This window comes from Cynocephalus volans, chromosome 10 (genome assembly GCF_027409185.1).
Source record: "Cynocephalus volans isolate mCynVol1 chromosome 10, mCynVol1.pri, whole genome shotgun sequence".
Taxonomy (NCBI): domain Eukaryota; kingdom Metazoa; phylum Chordata; class Mammalia; order Dermoptera; family Cynocephalidae; genus Cynocephalus; species Cynocephalus volans.
In genome coordinates, this window is record NC_084469.1 from 131,849,314 (window position 1) to 131,875,830 (window position 26,517).

The window sequence follows — 26,517 nt, forward strand, 5'->3', positions numbered from 1 at the left end:
AAGACTGCCCACTCCCTACCCAGGTCTCAGTGTTTTAATAAACTAAGCCCCACTATCTCCCAAGCCCTCAAAAAACAATAAATCATTCTCCCTTTGAAATAAGATCAATGCACCTTCCTCCTATCATACCCAACACTTGCTTTGGTACCACCACCACCACCAAAGTCCCTGAGAAGCTTACAACCTGCAAAACTTGTTCAGGCCATTCTCCTCTGCCAGCAACAACGTCCCAGTCCTGAAAATCCAGACCCACTCCAAACTTAACAAAAACTTCAGCAAATGGAAACCACCAACCCATGGGCTCACATAAATATCAGTAATAACTATAGCAGTTGTCTCTTGATGGTGGGATTATTGGTGATTTTCCATTCCTTTTTTGTACTTTTGTATATTTTCCAATTTCCAGACAATAGTATGAATTACTCTAATAATGGGAGAGGGGATTTTTAAAAATCTGAATCCATGAAGGGTGAGGTGAAGGGGAGAAAAACAAATCCAGTAAAATATGCTGCCAGTATGAAGATTGCGTACTAACGAATGCTCACAGCGTGTATTTAGAAGGTTTGAGTTCAGTTATTACAGTTTAATTTGATGTTTAAGGTTTAATTTCATGTTTAAGGATGGCAGATTAGAATCAGAGAGAACACTAAACCACCACAGACTGGGCCAGGCTGAGACTGCATTTTAGAGGAGAATGGGGTAGGGCTGAGGAGTCACTAGCCCTGGACTACCTTGGCCACAGATACAAACCTTGGAGGCCTTAAGGAAGCCCTGGCACTCGCCCCAGCTCCATTTGCCCTTCACCTCACACACAATCCAGACCTTCCTTACAGGATCTAAAATGCAGTCTCACTATCCCTTCCACAACAATGGCTTTCTCAACAATGGTATTTCCTTCCTTCCTTTCTTTTTAACTTATCTGCTTTTTTGAATACATAATACAGTACATTCAAAACTTAAGAGGATGAAAAAGGTAAAGAGTAAGAAGTCTCCCTCCCCACAGAATAGAAGACTTTTTAATCTACATTTTTTTTTATCTGGCTTCAATTTTTGAACCATGAGAACAGAGCAGATACGCAGCTGGTATGTACAAGTATGGCATACTGGTTGGTATCTGTTCTGACTGGTAGGTGCCAGTGCTGTGCCAGTTGTTAATTATTTTGAGTAGCACCCCTGCAATAGAAATGTACTACCCTTGCAAAACCAAATAAAAACTTAAGTTTCCTTCTCCAGAGGAAACCAGTGTTACCAGTTTCCTATGTGTTCTTCCAAATATACTCTATGAATAAGAAAGTAAATATATATAAATATTCATTCCCCAGCCCTCTTATATATAAATGGTAGTATACCATATACAATTCTGCCCCTTGCTTCTCTCACTCCACAATGTATCAGGAAGATCATTCCAAATCATTTCAACTCTGTTCCTTACATAACTCAGGAACACAAAGAAGTAATCAGAAGAGAACAAAACAGAGCCCAAAGTTTTCAAGTCCTCATAGTCAATTTCAAATCTCCATAATTCTTTGAAGCAGCTGTCTATGAGGCCCTCTGGTTTTCAAGAATCCAAAGGGCCTTTCCCTCAAGCGGGAAGGCAGACTGCACTGTCCTGACCTAAAGCAAAGGTCCCCATGCAGGTAGCTCCTGAGAGCAGATACTCTGGGCAGTGAGCCCAGGGAGACATCTGCTGTGTTTACACTGCAGAACTTGACCACTCACTCAATGATAAGGGTCCCAGGGGCAGTCCTGCAGGCGGCCCTCTAGTGTCTCACACTCAGCAAACTCCAAGCTGCCCTTGTTACCTGCCCCAAACACGCTTTTCCTCCAGCAGTCCTGATCACAGCTGTTGACCAATTGCCCTCCTGGCTGCCAGTCTTTCCTTCTCCTACCCCCACCCCACACCCCACCACCCCACACCCAGTCCAATCATCTGCCAGTCAAATTCTGCCCCAATTTGGCTTCTCCTCTCTCCATCTTTAGCCTCTCCTGTGGACTCAGGACTCATCTCCTATATCTGTGTCCCTATCTCTAGCCTCCTCCCATTCTTATCCATCAGACATATGGCTTCCAGATTAGTATTTCTAAAGTACAATTTTGATCACATGCCTCCTCTGCTCAAAAAAGGACAAAGATACCTAAAGTCCAATTCTAACTGACCTGTTCCCAACCAAGGTTTTCAATCCTGTGCTCCTCTGCTGCTTCTTCATCTCTCACTCCCCAACTGTCTGGTCAAATCAAGCTACTCACAGGTCTCTGTGCCTACCAAGTGTTGGCCTCCAGGCCCCTGCTTGTGCCATTCCCTCTGCTTACCAGGTCCCAAATCTCCTCATTAAGGACCACATTTCCCTATTTCCCTATAAGATCCCAAGTTTGTGGGCTACATTTCCACTCCCTTCTCTGGGCTATCATCGCACACTGATACGATCTCTTCTAACATAATGGGGACATATGCATTGTACCCTCTATTTTTTTTTTAATGCATGTCTCAGTTTTATTCATGAAAAGACAAAGCCCTGTTCACACTATTTTTCTTCTAACATTTGCATCATTTGTTTTATTGCTTGGGCATGAGGGTTTTCTCTCTCTCTCTCTCTCTCTCTCTCTCTCTATATATATATATATATATATATGAGAATACTTCAAAAAGACCATGGAAAAATTTGTTTTTCTTTTAATTCTATTTTTCTATATACCATCATGTGTGTATATATATAAAATTTATTTATTTATCTATGTATGTAGGGTACTAAGTACATACATACTTATATACATAATTACATTTTTGTATAAATATATATCCATGTATACATACATACATAAACTTTTCCTAAAACATTTGAGGGTTTGTTCCATATATCATAGTCTTTTACCTCTAAATATCTCAGCATGTATTTTCTAGGAATAGGGATATTCTCTTACATAACCACAGAAGAGTTATCTACTTCATAAATTTACATTGATACAGTATTTCTAACTAATCTACTATAGTCCCAATAATATCCTTTTGAGCATCTTCCTGAACCAGTACAGGATCCAGTACAGAGTCAAGTACCCTCCTTACCTCTCACGTCTTATTAGCCTCCTTTAATCTGCATCCTCTACTTGTGGAGTATAAAGAAATTGGTTTACCTTGGTGGAATATTCTTTTGGACAGCCCATGTTGACATCAATACCAGCCACATCATTTTCTCTAGGAAAACATGAAGAAGAAAAAGTAATAAAGATTCAATTTGAGGAAAGAAGGCAGAATCAAAGGCATGGATGGGCCAGTGCTCCTGAACCTCTTACCAAGTTCCTGGCCCTACGAAATACACCAACTGTCAATGACAGAAACTGAAAACAAGCAAGAAATCTGTCCCTAAAATGTGCAGCTGCCTCATCTAAGCAGAGATCCAGAGGAAAGACACGATGTACACACACATCTATAAAGGGCCAGATGTAGAGGACTTTGCTGCCTTGGAGTTGAATCAGATAACTCAAATACCAAGTGATAAGCTCAATGAACTTGATTCCAGGCTACAGTTTTGACTGGGGCAGTGAAAGCCATTTGTAAATGCAGAAAAGTGCATGAGCACATGAGCCCTTTTCCAGAGCACCGCTTCTGATAGAAGTTATAGGACTTTGTTTGCTGGACTGCACAGTTAGCTTACTCCAAACAATTCTCAAATGTAAAAGGGATGCTCACCTCATCCTTTGGTATGCGCATACTTGATAGTCTATGATCAGTAGCAATTGCTGCCTGAGTTCCTTCTTACTCTTGCTGTAATAACAACAATTATCTAACACTTACTAAGCACTCACTATGTGCCATAAATTGTAAAGACATTTATGTGCATTGTTTCATTTACCCTTCCCTGTAATGCCAGACGTTAGTAGTACTATTGGTATCATTTTATAGGTGAAGAAACTAAGTTAGCAGGTAGCAAAGCCAGAATTCCAACCCAGGTCTGTCTTAACTACAAAGCCCATCACTTTGACCATAGTATCTCTTGCCTTTGTTAATTCAGGAAGCAATAAGTCTTACCTACACTTCATGAGAGTTAAAGCCTCAACACTAACAGTCATGAGAGTCCCTGGAATGGGACTCATGAATAAACACTAAAACACAGCCTCCTCCCCACCCAAACAGAGGGTCTCTGGGATCTAGGCACGGCGGGTACACAAGAGTCCCAGGCCAGCCCTTGGATGCCTCAGAGAAGGAAACCAGACACTCTTAACCTTAAAACAGAAGGTAATGGGCTAGGAAAAAGAAGGGTGAGTCACCTCCAAGGTCACCAGTGATATTAAAACGTCTCACAGCTCATAGGAGAGACAAAGGCAGTCCCAAAGAGGGAGAAACTTACACAAGCCTGGCCACAGCAAGGGCTCTCTCTGCGTCTGAAGTCCCCTAGGAACACAGAAGGCTGCATCAACCATTGCTCTGATGACACAGGTACACATGCACAAACAAACACACCCATGCACATCACACACACACACACACACACACACACACACACACACACACAGACACCACATCAGCAAGTGGAACTGAGCTGGCTTTTTCTCTTAAAGAGTTAGCCAATAGCTCACTGCCAGAGGAAAAAGGTAGACGTGGAGGGCCTAGAAAATGTCATCAATGGCTGTGATTACTTTCAAACAAACAAAAAAGTTGAAAAAATTTTATAGTGAACATTCAGACACCTATCACTTAGATTCTGCAAATAACAATTTGCTATATTTGCTTTATCATATCTACCCATTATTATCAATTTTTTGAAAAACTAAACATCATTCAGGAACTATTTCTGAAAAAGCACCAGAAAGCACCCAAAGCAAGAGAAGAGCTACAGAGTTATTACAACCCTAACACAAATCATAACTACTCTTGAGGAAACCTAATTTCTTCCTATGGGAAATATACAGACTATACAAAAACAAAGACCATGATCTGAATAAACGATGCTAGAGATTAACAAAATAAATATAGAAGTCATGTCAAACAATTTCTCATAATTAAGTAAATTAAATTTGAGACTGAAGGCATGTAACAGACTGTGATAGCTCGATTTCCATTAACTGTCTCCAGGAGTGTAATCACTCATGAGTGATCTTTGAAAACATTAAAGCAGATTCTTCAGGAAGCCACTGTTATGCAATGTAGCCCAGGCATTCAATACTGACCCTGTACAAGGCATGAGTCAGGAAATCCCACAGGAGGCATGAGCCTTAGGAGGGCACTCAACACTGGCGTCTCTTACCATCTGGAAGACCACCCTGCTCTGTTCTCTTTCACAGGTGCGGAAGACTACTCGGTCATCGGGGGCAACAAAGTCCACTGTGCTGAGCACCTCTGCAAGAAAACACAAACACATGGGGCCACCTAATTAAGAAGCAAGTTCAACCTAGTCTAAACCCTAGAAGAAAACACAGCAAAAGTATAGCCTTGAAAGGAAAAAAGGACCCTAGACATACACCATTCTTAAAAGAAATTAGTGTTAAAAAAAAAAAAAAAAAATTAGTATTCACATGAGAGGAATCTAAGGTGCTAATAATGATCTATCTCCTGACCTGGGTGATGCATGTTCACTTTACAATCATTTATTAAACTGCACTTGTGTTTTATGTACTTTTTTGAATGATTGTTAACATTTTGCGATTTTTAAAACGTTGAATAAAAAGTTACACACATGAAACCCTGTCTGTGTTTCAGATTTTGCCCAAATTTCCTCAGATGTCATGCTGAAGTTCAGCAAAGTTGCCATTTCTTAGTTACTAACAGTATGCCAGGTGCTGTGAGTGGAAATTTACTATATTACAGTCAACCTTCATTACTATTCACAGTTGCATATTTGCAAATTCGCCTTTTCATTATAATTTATTCATAAGCCAAAATCAATACTTGTGGTGTTTCACAATTTTGAATCACCTGACATGCACTTTCCCAGCTGACTCAAACAAGGTGGCACTCTGTCTTCTTGTTTCAGCTCTCAAACTGTAAACATGTCCTGATTGCAGTATATTTAGTGCCACATGTTTCACATTTTTGTGTTTTTTGTTGGTGATCTCGCTATTTAAAATGGCCTAAGCATAATACTGAAGTGCTATCTAGTGTTTCTAAACACAAGAAGCCTGTGTGTGCCTTGCAGAGAAAATACGTGTATTGGATAAGCTTTGTTTAGGCACGAAATTATAGTACGTTGACTGTGAATTCAATGTTAATGAATCAGTGACATATATTAAATAGCGTGTCTTTAAACAAAAACATATATAAAACACAGTTATGTACTGATCAGTTGGTGAAGATGTTACAAGAGGTTTGCAAGAACCTAACCCTGTATTTCTCCTAGAGTCAATGGCTCAGTATTAGCTAATTCAGTGTTCATAGCAACTTTATATAACATAAAAACTGCAAAGAGCAAGAAGTGACTGTCTCATCTGTTCTTCCTAACAAAGCTCTACAATAGGTACTACATTATTCACTTCCAAAGATGACTACTACATGAAAGAGATCCAGCACAGCAAATGGGAGAATATGCTGTTTTTAGAAATAAATGAGGTCTCTAATGCACATAAAGCACTTCCATAAATGGAAGCTGTTATTTTCATCCCAGCACTGAACAGATTAGAAGATTAAAAAGGGTGGGGCAAAGCCGATGACATGTTGGGAGAGGTAACTGAACTGATCCCTGATAGAGATAGCTCATGACTGGCAGTAAGAAGTCTGAGAGAAGAACCATAAAAACTGGATGTGTTTTAAACACAGCTTCATTTGCAAGAGCAAAATATTGGAAACCCCCATTGAGGCAGTGGTGAAATCAATTCTGACATAGTTGCCTACAGGTGCTGACATGAGAAAATGTTCTAGTAGAAAAGTAAGTGGTAAAAAATATGTGTAGCATGAGCCCTGGGTAGGGTGGGGGGAGTATATATATATATATATATATATATATATAAAAACATGACACATTTTTATACACACACATTATGTACTATAGGTGTAGAATAATAAGCATATTCCTCTTTGCAATTACCTCTTTAGGTATGAGATTATGAATGATTTTCATTTTCTAGATTATATAAATCTGTAAAATTGAAAATTGTAAAATTTCATAACACAAAAAAGAAAATGTAAATTTAAAGCAATTAGACAAAACTGAGTCATAACTTCTAGTGAAATATATGCAGATTTCATATATATACGTATGCATATATATAGATCTCAAAAACCTCAAAGAATACCACAACTCTAATCAAAGCAGAATCAGCCTCATTAATAAAGTATAAGCAAAACCACAATTCATCACAACCACTTACATTTGCATAGAGTTTAAGGTGTGCAAAGTACTTACATGTACCTTACCTTATCTGATAGTCACTCCAACCCTATGATTTAAGTAAAGCAAGGATTATGATTTTCATTTTACAGATTAAAAAATACTGAGGCAGAGTGAGGTCATGTGATTTGCCTAAGGTCACACATCTAGCAAGTGGCCAAGTCAGCGTGACAGTGGCTCCTAGGGTCCCTCCTATACTAAGAAACATGGCAATTTCTATTCCAGCAAGCCTATTAGTAGAAGGCATTTTTAATCTGTTTCATATTTGGCTTTTCATCATGGCCTCTGGAGAGTAGAGACTGCTCTCAATGGGGCACGTAATTTACAAAATTACATAACGCAGCCAGGCAGGACACTGTCATCTGGACAAGGGCAGTGGTAGTGCTGATTTTTTTGGGGAGTACAGAGGGATGGCTGGCTGGTATAGGGATCTGAACCTGTGACCTTGGGATTATAAAGCTAGGCTCTAACCAACTGAGCTAACCAGGCAGCCTGGAAGTACTGCTTGAGCCCAGCCAGAACTGCACTCACCATTGACAACTCTCTTGCACTGAAGCATCTTGATGTCAATCAGCTCCTGCAGAGTAATCAGAGGACACTTGTCAGTCCTGAACATGAAGACTCTGGGCACAAGGGGAGGGCTTTCATCACATACCCAATGGGAACCACTTGGCCAGTCACCCTACTACTAACACAAATCACGGCTTTTGGGACATGTAGTGCTATCCTCCCCACCCAAGTGGCAAGCAGGGGCCTGAGTGAGCTACCCTCAATTAGCTGCTCTTCCCAGGTACTTGGAGATGTTTAGGGCCTAGAAAGGATAAGCCACTCAGAAAGGCAGAAAGAAGAAAATCAGGATGTGGACACCTGCACATGTTCCTCACCTACTAGTCTCAGCTAAAGCCCACCCCCCTCAAAGGACCTCCCACCTCATCCCTACACAAACAGCAGGCAGTGAAGGACTCCTGGGAAGCAGCCTTCCTAGGATCAGTGACTAGAACCACAGGAAGGAAGATGTGAGATGAACACAAGAGAGAAAAATCTAAAGTCGCAATCCAACATGGGTCACACTGCATAGAAACGAAATCTCCCCAACTCTGGAAATATTTAAACAGGCTCCAGAAAGAACAGTAAAATGGGTTTCTTCAAAATCAGTATCATAAAAATGGAGTGCCAAAAAAAAAGACACATAAAGGGACTGGCCGGTTAGCTCAGTTGTTTAGAATACTGCCTTGAAACACCAAGGTCAAGGACTCCAATCCCCATACCAGCCAGCTACCAAAAAAAAAAAAAAGACACAAAAATGGAAGGAGTGGCCCGTTAGCTCAGTTGGTTAAAGCATGGTGCTAACAACACCAAAGTTCAGGGTTTGATCCCTGTACCAGCCAGCTACAAGAAAAACAAAAGTGGAAGGAAAGTTCACATCTTCTGGAGAATTGAGATTCTCTACCTCTTGGTTGCAGAGAAGGCTGTTCTGCTTTGTTCAGCAATCATTTCAGCAGATGTGGAAGACAAACCAGAAGAGCCAGGCACTTGTCACATTGCCCAGAAGCTCATGCCCAGGGATTCAGGGGTCCAGAATAAGTTTTAAAAAAAAGACTCTCATCCCTGGTACTCAGCCCCAGCAAGTCACAACCCCACCAGGTGGGCATAATGACCCCTGCCCACTCATGGGAGCATCCAGGGATAACAAGGCCAAAGGGCCTCTCTGGTATCCACTGGCTTCCCCCAGCATATCTTCCATCTAGGTTAACACATGCTCTAGGTATTTCTGTGGCTATTCTCAGGACTAAGCCTGACCAAACAAATCACCACAACCAAGCAGTATGAACCCATGGTTGGCATCCAAGCCCCAAGAAATCAGTTCATCCCAAAGGCTGAACAGAGCCCCTGTAGCCAATGATCCTAGATTTAGTTCCTAGGGCAGGCAAGAAGTCAAGTAGACAAGTGGAAAGCATTAAATGGTCTGTGCTTACAAAAAGAAGTTCAGTGGCCAGGCTGAACTTCAGTAGGGATATGCGCAGGGTAAAGCAAGGCAAGCCCCTCAGCAAAGATTGGGAAATTTATTGGTTCCAAGCATTTAAGGAAATCTCTTTCCAATTATCGCCAACCATTAAGCTAACCAAGTACAGACTTCATTGGCCACATGACAAAGAATACAGACAGTATAAAATTAGTTCAGAATAGTCACTAAGCAAATAAACAACAACAAACCCTGTAAAGAAACAACCTGATTACCAGAGTTACCACACTACATAATTTAAAATGTCCAGTTATCAACAAGACATGCAAACAAAAAAAACAGGAAAGTATGATCCATACACAGAAAAAAAACAATCAATAGAAACTGTTGACTTATTACAAAGACTATTTAAATCAAGTATTTTAAGTTAAGTTCAAAAAGCTAAAAGTAACCATATCTAAAGAACTAAAGGAAAGTACAAGAACAATGTCTTGCCAAATAGAGAATATAAACAGATAGCAATTATGAAAAAGAATTAAATAGGAATTCTGAAGTTGAAAAGTATATAATTAAAATGAAAAAATTCACTAGAGGGGCTCAACAGAGGATTTGAACAGGCAGAAGAATCAGCAAATTTGAAAATAAGTCAATTGTGATTATCCAGATTAAGGAACAGAAAGAAAAAAGAATGAAGAAAAAATGAACAGGGCCTCAGAGACCTATGGCACATGATCAAGTATATGAAATATGCATAACAGAAGTCCCAGAAGAAGAGGAAGGAGAGATGGTATAGAAAGGATATTTGAAGAAATAGTGCCTGTACTGGCCAGATGCCAAAAACAAACCAATAAATAAATAAATAAATAAATAAATAAGAATGGCCAGCCACCCAAAAAATTAATTAATTAATCAAAAGGATTAAAAAAAAAAAAAGAATGGCACAAATATCCCAAATTTGATGAAAAACATTAATCTATACCTTCAAGAGGCTCAAAGAACTCTACATAGAATAAACTCAGAGATCCACACCTAGATAAATCAAAATCAAACTACTAAAAGTCAAAGACAAAGAGAGAATCTTGAAAGCAGTGAGAGAAGCAAATCACCATGTGCAAGGAATCCTCAAAAAGATTAACAACTAATTTCTCTTGAGAAATCATGGAGTCCAGAAAGCAATGAAATGAAATATTGAGTGCTAAAAGAAAAAGACTGCCAACCGAGAATTCTACATCCAGCAAAACTATCATTCAAAAATGAATAAGAGTGCTGCTCAGTTAGCCCACTTGGTTATAACACAGTGCTGATAACACCAAGGTCAAGGGCTCGGATCCTGCACCAAACAAAACAAACAAACAAACAAAAAAAAAAGAATGAGAAATTAAGATATTATCAGGAAAACAAAAACAGAGAATCTGTTGCTAGTAAACTAGCCCTCCAAGAAATACTAAAGGAGTCCTTCAGGATGAAATGAAAGAAAACTAGACAGTAACTCAAATCCACATGAAGAAATAAAAAGCACCAGTAAAGGTAACTACATTGGTAAATATAAAAGGCAATATAAATACATTTTCTGTTTGTACCTCCTTTTTTCTACTATATAATTGGATAACAACTGCATAAGGCAATAATTATAAATCTGTGTTGATGGGCACACAATGTAAAAAGACATAATTTCTATGACAATAAGAGCACAAAAAAGAAGGAGGGAATGGAGCAAATTAGGAGCAAAGTTTTTGTATACTTCTGAAATTAACTTCATATTAATCCAAACTACATTATACAATATTAATTGTAATATCCCTGGAAACCACTAAGAAAATAACTCAAAACATATTAAGTATATACAAAAAGAAATGACAAAAAAAGTTTAACACTATACTAAAACATACCTACTTAATACAAAATAAGACAGAAAAAACAGCAAAAGAATTTTTAATAAATAAATAAATAATATAAAATAAGGCAGTAATAGAGAATTAAAGAAACAAAATATATACATAGAAAACAAATGGTAAAATGAAAATAAAATAAATCTCACTTTATCTGCAATTGCCTTAAATGCAAATGTATTAAATGCTCCAATTAAAGGCAGAGATTGGCAGACGGATTTTTAAAATATGACTCAGTTATATACTATCTGAAAGAAACACACTTTACATTTAAAGATACAAATAGGTTGAATGCAAAAAGATTTACCATGCAAACAACCACCAAAAGAGAGCTGGAATGGCCTTATGAAAATCAGACAAGATAGACTTTAAGACAAAAACTGTTAAACAAAAGAAAGACATCCTGTAATGATAAAAGGGTCAATTCATCAAGAAGATATAACAATTACAAAAGTATATGTATATAACAAAAGAGTTTCAAAATACAAGGCAAAACTGACAGATTCAAAGGAATAGAAAATTAAACAATAATACTTGGACACATATATCTCACTTTTAATAATTGAAAGAACTAGACACATGATCAACAATGAAACAGAAAACTTGAACAACACTATAAACTAACTAGACCTAACAAACACCTATAGAACATTCCATCCAACAATATAGCAGAATACATTCTCTTCAAGTGCATATGAACATTCTCCAGGATAGACCAGGTTAGGCCATAAAACAAGTCTCAATAAATTTAAAAGCACTAAAGTCATGCAAAGTATATTCTCTGACCACAATAAAATGAAATTAGAAATCAACAACAGAAGGAAACTTGGGAAATGCACAAATATGTGGAGATGAAATAACAAATTCCAAAATAACCAGAGAAAAAATCACAAGGGAAATTAGAAAATACTTAGAGATGAAAGAAGAAAAAAAAAATTATATAGATCTCCATACTGGCCAGCCACCAAAAAGGAAAAAGATAAAAGAAAAACAATTATATATATGTAATATACATACACACACATATATAATACTTATGTGATGCAATGAAAGCAGTGCTTACAGGAAAATTTATAGCTGTAAATGCCTATATTAAAAAAATTTATATTTCAAATCAATAACTTCTATCTTAAATTTTTTAAAAAAGAACAAATTAAACCCAAAGCAAGCAGAAGAAAGGAAATAATAAAGATTAGAGTGGAAGTAAATAAAATGGCCAGTTAGCTCAGTTGGTTAGAGTGCAGTGTTGATAACACCAAGGTCAAGGGTTTGGACCCTCGTACTGAACAGCCACAAAAAAAAAAAAAAAGAAGAAGAAAGAAAGAAAATAAACCAGAGAAAATCAATAACATCAAAACTTTCTTCTTTGAAAACATCAAAAAAATTGGCAAACCTTTACATAAACTAACCAAGGGAAAAGAAAAAGACTCAAATTACTAAAACCAGAATAAAAGAAAAAACATTACTACTGTCTTTAGAGAAATAAAAAGGATTATAAGAAAATAATATGAACCACTGTATGCCAAAAAATTAGGTAATCTATATGAAATGGACAAATTCCTAGACTGACACACACTACTGAATCTGACTCAAGAAGAAATAAAAAATGGGAATAGATCTATAAACAGTAATGAGTTTGAATTTGTCATCAAACATTTCCCACAAAGAAAAGCCCAGGACTAAATGCCTTATTGGTGAATCTACCAAATGTTTAAAGAACCAATCCTTCACAAATTCTTCCAAATAAAAGAAGAGGAGAGCTGACTGGTTGGCTCAGTTGGTTACAGCGGTGGTGATAAAACCAAGCTCAAGGGTTTGGACCCCTGTACCAGCCAGCCACAAAGAAAAAAAAAAGAAAAAAAAAAAAAAGAGGAGAGAACACTTTCAAACTCATTTTTTAGGAGGCCAGCCCGTGGCTCACTCGGTAGAGTGCGGTGCTGATAACTACCATGGCCACGGGTTCGGATCCTATATAGGGATGGCCGGTTTGCTCACTGGCTGAGCGTGGTGCTGACAACACCAAGCCAAGGGTTGAGATCCCCTTACTGGTCATCTTTCAAAAAAAAAAAAGCTTTAAAAAATTACCCATTCTGGGCAAAGATGATATACAAATGGCCAATAAGCATATGAAAAGATGTTCAACATCACTAATCATCAGAGAAATAAACAACAGTGAGATATCACCTCACACCCATTTGGATGGCTACATCAAAAAAAATAAGTGTTTTTGAGGATATGGAGAAGTTTGAATCTTTGTGCACTGTTGGTGGGGATATAGAACAGTGCAGCTGCTGTGGAAACAGTATGGTGGTTCCTCAAAAAATTAAAAATAGAATTACCATATGATCCAGCAATTCCACTTCTGGGTGTACACCCAAAACAATTGAAAGCAAGTACATCCATGTTCACAGCAGCATTATTCACAATAGCTAAAATGGTAAAGCAACCCCACTTATCACTGACAGAGTGGGTAAGCAAAATATAAGACATACATACAACAGAATATTATTCAGCCTTAAAATGGAAGGAAATTCTGACATATACTATAAGGTTCATACAGATAAACCTTGAGAACATTATGCTAACTGAAATAAGCCAGACACAAAAGTACAAATACTGCATGACTCTACAAAAAGTATCTAGAGTAGTCAAGTTCACAGAGACAGAAAGTAGAATGGTGGATGCAAGGGGCTGGCGGGTAGAAAAAATGGGGAGTTGTTATTTAAAGGGTATAGAGTTTCAGTTTTGCAAAATGAAAAGAGTTCTGGAGATGGTTGGTGGTGATGGTTGTACAACAATATGAATGTACCTAATGACACTAAAGTATACACTTAAAAATGATTAAGATGGTTTAATTTTAATCATTTAATCATTAAATTTTATGTTCTGTGTATTACACCAAATTTTAAAATTTTAATGTAATTTGAGAAAAAGAAAATGATGTTAGGAAAGGACTTGACTTTTACTGACTGGCTCATCTTCCAGGTGCTAAAGGCTCTGTGGGGCTTTTAAGGAGGTGTCTGCAGGCCTGATATGCCCTTAGGTCCTATATGAGGTCCTCTGAAGTAGATCAAGTGGTTTGACTACCTAATCCCAGAGATGGGCCACCTCATGTGAACTCGCCCAGTAACAACATCCAGGCAGCTGGTATTCCAATTCTGGACTGCAGAGCCGCTCTGGATCCACCAGGGGGCACCAGGCACCAGACTGTGTGGTGCCCAGTACCCAAGGCACAGTCCCCAAACACCTACCCAAGCCAAGCAGAGGCCTACGTGCTTGCCTGTCTGCTCTCCACAGAGGCTAGGTCTGGGTAGAAGGCCTATGTCTTCTCAGGCAGAGACCCCTTTGTTCGTAAGCCATACTGATTCTCTCAGAGCAGAGCACAACAAATAATGCTAAAGTGCTTTAATTAGTACTCCCTCTACTCCAAACTCTAGCAGGACCCTGGAAGAAAGGATTGGTCACACTTACTAGGAAACCAAGCTTTGCTCAATTACAAGGGCCACATACTGAAGTCATCATATATATATCCTGGGCTCTTAATTTCCAAAGGGCTTGAAAACAACCCTAAGGGGCTGGCTGGTTAGCTCAGCTGGTTAGAGAGCAGCCTTATAATCCCTGATACATATATAAATATATATATATATAAGTATATTTTATATATTATAAAATTATTTATATGTTTTTTTAAATATACATATATATGTATATTTATATGTATATATATGTATATTTTAAAAAACAAATAATTTTATAATATATAAAATATATTTATATATATATATTTATACATGTATATATATAAACACTAAAAATTCCTAAAGAATTAGCTTATGGAAGGTATGGAACCTGGCAGGTCAGCTCTGCTTCTGGTAGCAGCTCTGCTCCCACTGCTCAGCTTCCATGGTCCCCATCAGTGCAGACTGATGCCCCCATGGATACAAACGAAGAGTGGCTGTCTAGAACAGGCACTGTGTTGCAAGGGTAATCACTCACTTCTATCCTGTTGTTTCACTCCACATATCTCCCAGTGAATACAAGTCTACCTTCTGGGGTCTCATAAAAATGCTGCCTGCACAGGAAAAGTGAAGGCCAACAGTGGGTGAACATGTTAACGTAGGCACTTCTGGCTTTCTATGAGCAAACCCCAGAATCTTGCCCCAGAACAGGTTTGAGCCCAGGTGAGCTGATGGTTCTAAAGGCCTGAAGCCTTTACCACCTCTTGGACCAACAGAAGAAACTAGCAGGATGTCTGTAGTGGGGGCATAAGTGAATTTGAAAATAAAGGGCTAGCACTCAATGAACCAACTCTTACTTTTACTAAAGGCACAGGATTATGGAGAGAAGGGACACAGAGAGGCATCAGAGTAAGTAAACAATTAATAGAGACAATATATAAAGCACACGTAGAGAGGAGAGGTACACCATTTTACCCTGAGCCTTGAAGTGATCATAGGAGGGTACAGCTGGACAGAGATGGAGTGGGATGGCAGGGCGGAAGCCGGGGAGAATCTAAGTCATCCCGGGACTAAGTGAGGGCCGGCCCGTGGCTCACTCGGGAAAGTGTGGTGCTGATAACACCAAGGCCATGGGTTCGGATCCCTATATAGAGATGGCTAGTTAGCTCACTTGGGAGAGCGTGGTGCTGACAACACCAAGTGTTAAGATCCCCTTATCAGTCATCTTTAAAAAAATATATATATAGGGACTAAGTGGATGAAGAGCTAACATGTCCCTCTCTGTAATCGTCCCTTGGTGGGGGGTGAGGGGGGGAGTAGATCAGTGCAAACAAAGAAAGGTAACAGCTGTCTAAGTTCTCTGGGATTTGGTCTTTTCGGTCCCCAGTCCTCAGGCTCTGGGTCAATGATTCCTCACAGTCCCACCTCTCATTCCCCTTCTAAATCCAAGAGAATTTTTCTGGAGGGCAGGGAGGTGCTAGCCAAGAAAGGCTATACCTAACCCATAGCTGAGCACCTAGGAGCCTGAGCACTGGCTCAAGAGACAAGTGACCAGATGAATAATGCTCAGTGCACTACCACATGTGCCCCAGGGCCTGGTCCCGGGAACAGATTCCTCCCTGCCCTCAGCATGTCCTAGCAGCCTGGAAGGTTTATGAATGTACACTAACAGCCCATCTCACATTTCTTGGACATCCTTACCTCCACTTTGACAAACTATTTAGGAGTCAGGTCTTGAGCCTCTGTGATCTTGAACTCTGGAACCTCCCTCTCTGCCTTCCACCTTATACCTTTGGACAACATGTACTCCCTCCACCCTCCCTCCCTCTTCAACTTGCCAGCATGCTAGGTACCTGTGCCCCTGCTCTGCTGCAGGTACTGACATGCCAATCCCCAGCCATTGCCATTCCCTCTGCCAGGCTTTTCAGCTCCTTCCCATAATGCTGCAAACCAGCATCACCATGCATACCAGCTGTCAGGCAAACTTCCCAGTTTCCAGTCCCCACAGGAATAGGACCAAAACTTCTGCACTTTCCTTAAGTCCCTATTCCACTCCTGCCAGCCTCATTTCCAACAGGAAACTGGCTCCCTACATGCTGTAAAACAAGTCTCTCTGACATAGAACCCCTCAGCTTCCCTCCCTTCCATCATTTCCCCCCTCTCCTCCTTGGCCCATCTCAGAGGAAGGTGGGTCCCGCTACCTTGTCAAGAATCCTGTTCCGGGCCGGCCCGTGGCTCACTCGGGAGAGTACGGTGCTGATAACACCAAGGCCCTGGGTTCGGATACCATATAGGGATGGCCGGTTCGCTCACTGGCTGAGCGTGGTGCTGACAACACCAAGTCAAGGGTTAAGATCCCCTTACTGGTCATCTTTTAAAAAAAAAAAAAAAAAAAAAAAGAATCCTGTCCCCTCCAAGACCTGGCCTTACCCATTACCCCTAGTCCCCTGAATCATCAGGCCTCCCCTCACTTCTAAGTCCTTCCTTCCTCTTATTCTGTAAACATGCAAGTCATCTAAAAACAACTCCCTTCACCCTACGTCTTTCACCCCAGGCTGCCTACCTGTGCTCTTTTCCTCCTTTACACTCTTAAATTCCTGAAGGAGCCCTATTTCAGCAGCCCTGTTTCTTTTTTTTGACCGGTAAGGGGATCGCAACCCTCGGCACGGTGTGGTCCGCAATACGCTCAGCCAGGGAGCGCACCAGCCATCCCTATGGAGGATCCGAACCCGCGGCCTCGGCGCTACCAGCGCAGCACTCTCCTGAGTGAGCCACGGGGCCGGCCCTCAGCAGCCCTGTTCCTACTTCCTTACTTGCTATTCACTCTTTATGCCATTAACTCCACAAGTGTTCACATCTATGTGCCATGGCTATCCTCCAACTGATTAATTTCCAAATCAAATACCTTCTTCTTGGTCTTTTTACAATTGGATTTCTCTGCATCATTTGACACACTTAACAGACCTGACTTTTGCCTTTCTTGACACTACAGTCTTTTTAATTTACCTATTTTTCTCACTCTTTTACCTCTTCTATCATTGATTGATTCCTGTCCCACAACACACACATCAAGTATATAAGGGTATATTTTCCCCAAGTCCCCTCTTAAGCCCTTCCATCTCTATACACAGTGGTTTCCTTTTTAATTTCCTTTTAATTAAACTCTGTACACAGTGATTTTATTTTAAGGTAATTGTAGATTCACATGCAGTTGTAAGAATGTGAGAGAGATCCTATGTACCCTTTACTCAGTTTGCTCCAACGGTAACATCTTACAAAACCCTAGTACAATTTCACAACCAGGATATTGACATTGATACAGCTAAGACACAGAATAGTTCCATCACCACAAGGATTCCTTGTGTTGCCCCTTTATATCCACAGTCACCTCCCTACCCTACCCCCACCACCAGTGGGTTTTTTGTTTTTTGTTTTTTTTAAAGATGACTGGTAAGGGGATCTTAACCCTTGACTTGGTGTTGTCAGCACCACGCTCACCCAGTGAGCTAACCAGCCATCCCTATATAGGATCCAAACCTGTGGCCCTGGTGTTATCAACACCACACTCTCCCGAGTGAGCCATGGGCTGGTCCCCACCAGTGGCTTTTAAAGATGGAAATATAGGAAGCACTTAGGGAACTTCTTCTTGAACTTCTCACACCCACTAGGAGAGCACATCAGAATTGGGGGCTGGGGCCGACCCCGTGGCGCACTCGGGAGAGTGCAGCGCTGGGAGCGCAGCGACGCTCCCGCCGTGGGTTCGGATCCTATATAGGAATGGCCGGTGCGCTCACTGGCTGAGCACCAGTCACGAAAAAGACAAAAAAAAAAAAAAAGAATTGGGGGCTGGGGTAAGTTCCCCAGATAATTCCAATACATGTTCAATTGAGCTCACACTCCCTCACTATCCAATATCAGCTACTCCTACAACAATTTTTCCTAGCAGATGCTTTCTGAACCTAAGTCAGAAGCCCTAATACGAGGGTACTTCAAAAAGTTCATGGAAAGATTTATATTATCTTTTAATTCTATTTTTCCATGAATTTTTTGAAGTACCCTCATATCCTCCAGAGCAGCCAGTCCCCAGTCCTCAGGCTCTGAGTCAATGTTTCCGCACAGTCCCTCCTATTCCCCTTGTAAATCCCAGTAATTCATTAATCAATGTGAGAGATGATGGTGGTTCAGTATATCTACTCACCCACTAGCTACCACCACCAGAATATCCTGTGGCTACCAAACCAACTTCACTCAGCTTCCTTAGCCTGAATCTGGTCTTCTTCCTAACTTGAGTTCATTCATTCATGTACTGAATATATATTAACTCCTATAGGGACCAGGGCAGTGACCTGACATGATGCTCATCTGTCTGCCTGGCTCGGGATGCCCAGGCTCCGGGCCCTTAGCAGGGCTCACAGAACTCATCAGTGTCATGAGCATTTGTCTCCTCCTGCCTTCAGTGAGCATCTGTCAAGTGAGTTCCCATTCTGCGCCCCCAACTCCTGACCACTACTACACACAAATGTGGAAGCTGTACTTGCAGAAAAGCCCGCCAGGAAAATCAGGAGCCTCTTACCTCACAGTAAACAATGTCTGCTCCATAATCCAGGGCCAGCAGCCGCATTGGCAGAGTCCCTACCCGAACCATAGGGGCTAAGATTAGTTTGTTGTGGTAGCACAGAGAGAGGTTATTCACAATCATTCCTCTTCTGTTAGAGCCTGAAGAAAGGGAAAATAAGAGTCAGAGATTCAGGTGGAGAAAATCTGTTTTTTCTTTTATTGAAACATAATTGATTATACATATCTGTGGGGTGAAAATCTCCTGTTCTCCAGGGCAGGCTTTCCTTCCTCCTTCCAACAAACAGTAGTCTAATTTCCCTTTCTCTGACCACAAAAGAGCACATATGCTCATTCATTCATCTAACAATTATTTATTAAGTGCCTTGTCTGTGTCAGTCACTGTCCTAGTCCTTGGAATACGTTAGAGAATAAAACAGACAAAAATTCCTGCTCTGACAGAGCTTTCATTCTATTGGGGAACACAAGCAAAAAACAATAGCATAACAAACAAATAAATAAATAAACCACATATATAGTATGCTGGGAAACTGGTAGTGCTATAGAATAAAAAAGAGCAGGGAGAAGGGAGATTGAAAGTGCTGGGTGGGTTGCCATTATATATATTTTTTTATTTTATTGACACATAATTGTACATATTTATGGAGTACATTATGATATTTCAATACACATAATTGGCAGAACTTTCAAAATCCTCTCTTCTTGCTAATTTGAAATATACAATATATTATTGTTAATCATAGTGACCTAAATTGTGTATTGGAACACTGGTGCTAATTCCTATCTACTGGTAACTTTGTACCCATTGACCAATATCTCCCCATCTTCCCCTCCCTGGGTTGCCATTTCAAATAGAGATGTTGAGGCAGGTTTCAATGAGAAGATAAGATTTGAGCAAAGACATGAGTTAGCCAAATCGATATCTAGCAGAAGAATGCATAGCAGAGGGAACAGCCAATGCAAAAGCCCTAAGGCACGAGCTTGCCTGGTGTGTCGGAGGAACGGGAAGCAGGCCAACATGAGTGGAACACAGAAAGGAGAAGAGAGGGCTGGCTGGTTAGCCCAGTTGTTTAGAACGTGGTGCTGATAACACCAAGGTCCACAGTTCAATCCTTATACCGGCCAGCCACCAAAAGAAAAAGAAAAAGAAAGAAGAGAGTAACAGACGTCAGATACACAAGTAACAGCAGTAAGAAGATAGGATATGGTGGTCAATTATGCAGGGTTTTGTGGAACACTCTAAGGTGTTAACTGTGCATGAAATGAGCCAGAAAAGGGATACAAGTAGAGGAGTGACATGATATGACTCACGCTTTCACATGATCACGCTGACTGCTGTGTTAAGAGCACTGTTGGGGGAGAGGCAGATGTAGGGAGACCAATTAAAAGGCAATTCAGTAATCAATTTGAAAGATGGTGGCTCAGACCAGAGAGCTGGTAGTGAAGGTGTTGAGAAGTGGTCACATTCTAGAAATACTTTGAAGGTACAGCCAACAGGAGTAAAAAGAAGAAAATCAAAATCCCATGTCCCAGAAACAACCACTATTAATACCAACTTATTAACTCTAACCAAATATGGACTCCCCTCCCGAGCCAGGGCAGAGGGGACTGAGGGCCTCAGCCACACCCCTACCCCCACGTCTACATGCAGCCCAGCGACAACCACCAGGCCACTGCCAGAAGCACCCTGGGCTCCCGAGCCAGGGCAGTGGGGGGACCAATGGCCTCAGCCATGTCCCCCAACATCCACATCCAGCCCAGCCATGATGAACCAGCCCTCGGAAGTCCCCTGGGCTCCCCTGCAGGAATGATAGGGGTACCATGGACCTTGACCATGCCACCCTCCCCCCTTCTTCATCCTATCCTATCCCCCTCCCCTTTCTTCTCTCCCCCTCCATCCCAACTGCTCTGCAACAACATCTTAGGATGTAGAGAAAATAATAATAAATAAATTAATTTAAAAAAAAACATATGGCCTCCTCTAAAAAGTTACAAAGCTAGCCAAGTACACTCTGCTCAGTTACTGATGCTATCCCCACTTTCTTTTTACTCCTCAGCCTACCCCAGCCTGGCTTCCACCTCTGCCACTCTACCAAAACTACTCAGATTAAAGACACCAAGTACTTCAAATTTGCTCAATCTATTAGATATTTATGTCCTCATCTTATCTCACTAACAGCATGGACATGGTTGAGCCTTCCCCTTTTCCTTGAATCTCTCTCCTTCCTGGGATTCCCTGACCCCACACTCCTGGTTTTCCTCCCACCTCTCTGTCCCCTCCTGAAAAGTCTCCTTTGCTAGTCCATCTCCTATATTCACATGTGGAAGTAACTCCTTAGTCTTGGGACCTCTTCCCTCCTAGTTCCATACATCTCCCTTACAAATTTATTTACTCCCATTGCTTAAAATATGAGATATATGCTGGTGATCTCCAAAAGTATCTCTACCTCACACCAATTGTTCAATACACACCCCACTTGGGTGTCTCATGGGCATCTTATACTAAATATGTACAAAATTAAGTCTTGATCTTCCTTCCTAAGCTGCCTCCTCCTCCAACACTTATTCATCCAATTTTTATCAAACTCCTGATATGCCTAACACTGTGTCTGGCACTAGAGATAAAATAATGAGGGGTAAAAAAGGTACAGCAGAAGAGACGGTTGTATAAAAGGAACTTACAAGTATGTGTGAAATTACAACTGTGCACAGTACTATGAAGAAGTTACATGAAGTTATGGGAGCCCATCTCAGTAGGAAAGGGACTGGTGGGGGTTGAGGAGGGCTTCCCTTTAAAAAAAAAATCTCTGATCCAAGGTCTAAAGGGAGAGAAGGTGTTAACCAGGCCAATGGATAGGAAGAAAACCTTTCCCATGTCATTAATAGGACCTTCACTCACCCTTTATTCATCCTTAACCCCACATTCCCCACATCCAATCCATTGCTAACTCCTATTGAAATAACCTTCCAAATATAACTCTAGTCCATTTGCTAAGCCCCATCTCCACTGCCACCACTGTGCACCAAAACACCCGCCACTTATCTCCTGCCAGGACTTCAGCACAGCCTCCTTAATGGGTCTCCCCAAATCTACTCTTGCTTCCTCTTATCCATTCTCTTCACAACAGCCAGCAAGGCATCTTAAAAGGGCAACTCCAATAATACCACTCCCCTGTTTATGACCTTCAATGGCTTCTCACTGAATTTAGGATAAATCTCAAACCCTTCTAATGACCCACAAACAGCTGCATGATCAGTCCTACCCACCTCCTCAGCCTCACCTTGCACCTCACTCCCCCTCACTCTCTCTGCTCTGGCCACCAAGGCCTTCTTTTAAAGCCTGCCACACCAAGCTCTCTGCTGCCCTGGGACCTACCCACTTGCAGTTCTCTCTATCTGGAACACTTTCCCCAACTCGCCCATGCACACCTGCACTAAGGTTGCCTTGTCCTTGAATGCCCCCTTTGTGGAGACGTGTCCCTACCAGACAGTTCACTTCAGGTCCCTGGTCACATGCTCTCCCAACACCCTGTACTTCTCTGTAGTTCAGTTACAATCCACGTGTCCACACTGATCAGTGTTGTTTCTTGTTTAACCTCCAGCTCCTCCTCTAGACTACCAAGACAACAGGCTCCACAAGGACAGGAGCTTGGCTGCTTACTTCACTGCCAGGTTTCTAGGGCTTAGCCCAAGTACCTGGCCTTTAGTGGCTGCTTTGTAAGATGTAACTGAACACTCACCTCTGCGGTAGCCAAGAGAAGCCCTCCTGTAGGGTGGCTGGTCTGGGAACTCCCTCTGGAACACTGACAGAGGTGCCTTACATGCCCTACCACCAAGAAGGCTCCTCTCAGAAAAGCCAGGCAGGTTCCAGCCAAGATGGCGGAATAGATGGTTCCCAGCGTCACTCTCTCCCACAAATCAACCAATTTACAACTATAAAAATGTAACATCAGGCAAGCTGGGGCTGCTGGAGCTCAGGGGAAGAGGAGAAGAGACCTACGGAGTTCATGAAGGCGGGAGAAACCACAATGAGAGAAAGAAAAAACTGCTCTGAGCATTTCGGGCCGCAGCCGCTTTAATGCTGGAACTGCAGAGCGCATGGAGGAGGAGCTGGCAGAAGCCGCAGCTGTGCCCTTCAGATGGAGTTGCTTGGAGGCAGAAGGGGAGAAGGGGGCCTTGGCAGCACCAAGGACAGCAAGACCACTAATAGAGTTCCCGTGGACCCACGCAGGAGCGAGGAGCCATAACAACTGAAAAAAGGGAGCCACTCAGAGGCCGGTGAGTCATCGCAAGGGACCAAGGCAAGGCCTGTCTCATGGGAAGTGTTTGTAGCATGGGCGGTGGGGGAAACAGGCCCACTGGAGAACACTGGGACACAGCAAGGACAACCAATCCAACCCCCAATCAGCGCAGGACCACTCGGAGGAGACTGGTCGGGAATGCAGAATTGCATGGGGTGCAGTTTAATGAAAAAACACAGGCCCAGATCAGAGTTTCTTTTTTTTTTTTTTTTTCTTTTTAAAAGATGACCAGTAAGGGGATCTTAACCCTTGACTTGGTGTGGTCAGCACCACGCTCACCCAGTGAGCGAACCGGCCATCCGTATATGGGATCCGAACCCGGGGCCTTGGTGTTATTAGCACCGCACTCTCCCAAGTGAGCCACGGGCCGGCCCCAGAGATCAGAGTTTCTACACAACCCAGATCCACCGGGTCTCTGGAGAGCCGGAAGTAAATGTAAGGTCAACCATTAAACCCTGAGCTGCACAAAAAGTCTTCCCTAGGGAAACAGCAGCAAAGCAGCGATTTAGCTCAACCACACAGCTCAAGTACTGGTTCCCACAGGAAGTTCCCCCATTTTAGAAGTAAGCAAAGGACAAGAAATTAGTTCCGGTCCAGGCACACCACCAGCACCTTGGGGCCTGCCTGGGAACCAGAGGCTTGGAGCCAGGAACCAGACCCCACTCCCACATCCCCAGGCACACCACGCCAGCACCTCAGGGCCCGCCCAGTGACCCAGGGCATGTAGAGGGGGACCGGATCCCCCCCCTCCCACAACCAGGCACACAGGACCAGCACCTCAGGGCCTGCCCGGGACTAGAGGCCTGGAGAAGAAGACCAGACACACCCCATAACCAGGCACACTACCAGCGCCAAGGAGCATGCCAAAAACATCACCTCCATGTGTGTGGCCCACCACAGCCACCACAATAACTATGGCTGCCACAAAAGTGGCTAGACACAACCTCTGTGCAGATGGTCTGCCAGCCACTGGAGTGCATTGACACAAGGAGAGTCACCAGCAGAGATAAAGAAAAGAAGAGGATGTCTCTCTCCACAAAGCCCATTCCAGAGTGACAGAAGTAGCATATGCTCTATGATAATATTGGGGGACCTGATCACACCTCTAAGCATTGGACAGATCATCTAGGCAACAAATCAACAGAGTAACCATTAATCTTTCAGAAGGAGAGAAGAAATCTAGGGTAATTAGAGGGGGGAGGGGGAGGAGTGGGGGATGGAGAGATTGGAGAAGGGGCATAAAGAATAATTACAATTTGTAACAATATATATATTAGTAATATTGATTTGATCAACATATCTCAATGTTGAACCCCAAAAATATTTATAATCAATTTTGATTTAACAAATAAAATAATTTTTTTTTTTTTAAAAGTAAAACCAGGCAGCCCCCACACCCTTCCCAATTACTGCCACACCCACCCACCCCACTGTGAGGTCACACCCAGATCCCATTTTTTCACTCACTCTCAGACAATCTCTTATACCATTCCTTTGAAGGGTTGGTCTCCTCTATTACTCCCAACTTGATTACTCCCAATTTCTTTCTTAGATAGTAACCTTGACTTCACTTGTGTGGATACAATATCCCATTAATTATATGCTTTCACACTGAACGTAACACTATTCAGGGAAAGAAATGAATGGAAAAAACTTTACCAGTCCCTTTCACATCAATTTTTCTGAAGACTACAACCTTGCTTAAAAATCAATTTCTTTAAAATTCAAATTTAGAGTTAAAATGAAAGTCAACTAGAGTTAAAGATTTAGAGAAATATCCTATTTCCCCACTCAAAACATGTGTAAATGAGAAAAACCTAAAATGACCTATTATATTCACAAGAGAAAGAGGCAATATAGTATATCATGGTTAAGATCCTGAGCTCTGGAATCAGACAGACCTGCACTTGAATCCCAGCTCTGCGCCTGGGCAGCTTAGTTAACCCAGCCCAGCCTCAGCTTCTCCAGTAGAATCTGTCAGGGGAGATGCTGTGAAGACTAAATTCAATGATGCACAACAGTTCCTGGCACACAATAAGGGCTTAATAAATGTTGACTGCTTTCATCAACAGGTTTTTACACTTTCAACACACTCTAAAGTCTACCATTACATCAATAATTATGTACTGGCTCTTTTAAGAGGAAAGCAATATGTGAGGGGTAAAGAAATGGAAAAAACTAAGCTCTTGACCTCAAGGAGCTCCTTGGCTCTGCCACTGCCATCACCTATCAACTGAACCATGGCAACAGTCTCCAAACAAGTCTCTCTCTGCTTCCAGGCTCATTCCTTCCAATTCATACTCCTTCGAGCAGCCAGAGGGGTCCTTCTAAACACAAATCAGAGGTGACAGTCCCATTCTTGGAAGCCTTCCCCACTGCCCTTAGAATTAAGTCTACATTCTTTAACACAGCAAATAAAGTCTGGTCCCTACCTTCCATGGAAACCTCATCTTTCATCATTTGCCTCTGCCCTCTTAGCTCCCCCATGCTATGTAAGCCTAAGCTATTCTGGAGTATTTCTAGTTCCCCAACCCAGCCTCCTCTCTCTCAGTATGGAGTCTCTGAACAAGCTGCCCCTCCTTAGGAGCTACATTCCTATTCCTCCACCTGGCTGACTCCTGCTAGACATTCAGAACCTGAGTACAGATGTCACCTCCTCTAGAAAGCCTTCCCTGATGCACATTTCCCAAACACAGGGTAAAGGCACCTCCTCTGAGCTCACTCCTGTCCTGGCATGGATCATACTCTTGTAACTACAAGAGTAACTGTCTGTCAATCTGCCTCCTTCACCATAAGATGAAAGCAAGTGCTGTACCATGTTCATCACCAGATCCTCATCACAGAGCACATAATCTGGCACAAGGCAGGAACTCATGTTTGTTGTAAAAAGAAGTTAACAGGCCAAGTACAAGAGCTACAATTCAGTTCATGCTTCAGCCACAGAACAGCTCTACCACAGCCAAAGTGCATTTAAAGTGCCTTGCCATCCCTCAAGTTTGGTTTTAGAGGCGACGA

General features: G+C 41.8%; 1 protein-coding gene across 5 annotated transcripts in view; it reads right to left on the reverse strand.

Moving 5' to 3' along the window:
• DUS2 (dihydrouridine synthase 2) overlaps positions 1 to 26,517 on the reverse strand; it is a 43,749-nt gene that overhangs the window by 13,390 nt on the left and 3,842 nt on the right. The window contains exons 1-6 of one of the 5 annotated variants that reach the window (XM_063111692.1): positions 20,513 to 20,536; positions 19,200 to 19,342; positions 7,848 to 7,893; positions 5,241 to 5,332; positions 4,344 to 4,387; positions 3,130 to 3,190 (exon numbers count right to left, since the gene is read on the reverse strand). In XM_063111692.1, the coding sequence (XP_062967762.1) occupies positions 3,130 to 3,190; positions 4,344 to 4,387; positions 5,241 to 5,332; positions 7,848 to 7,893; positions 19,200 to 19,325 (369 nt within the window). In that variant the 5' untranslated portion in view covers positions 19,326 to 19,342; positions 20,513 to 20,536. Of the gene's footprint in view, positions 1 to 3,129; positions 3,191 to 4,343; positions 4,388 to 5,240; positions 5,333 to 7,342; positions 7,366 to 7,847; positions 7,894 to 19,199; positions 19,343 to 20,512; positions 20,537 to 26,517 lie in introns of those variants that run through there. The other 4 variants (XM_063111695.1, XM_063111691.1, XM_063111694.1 and 1 more) reach the window with 4 other exon arrangements.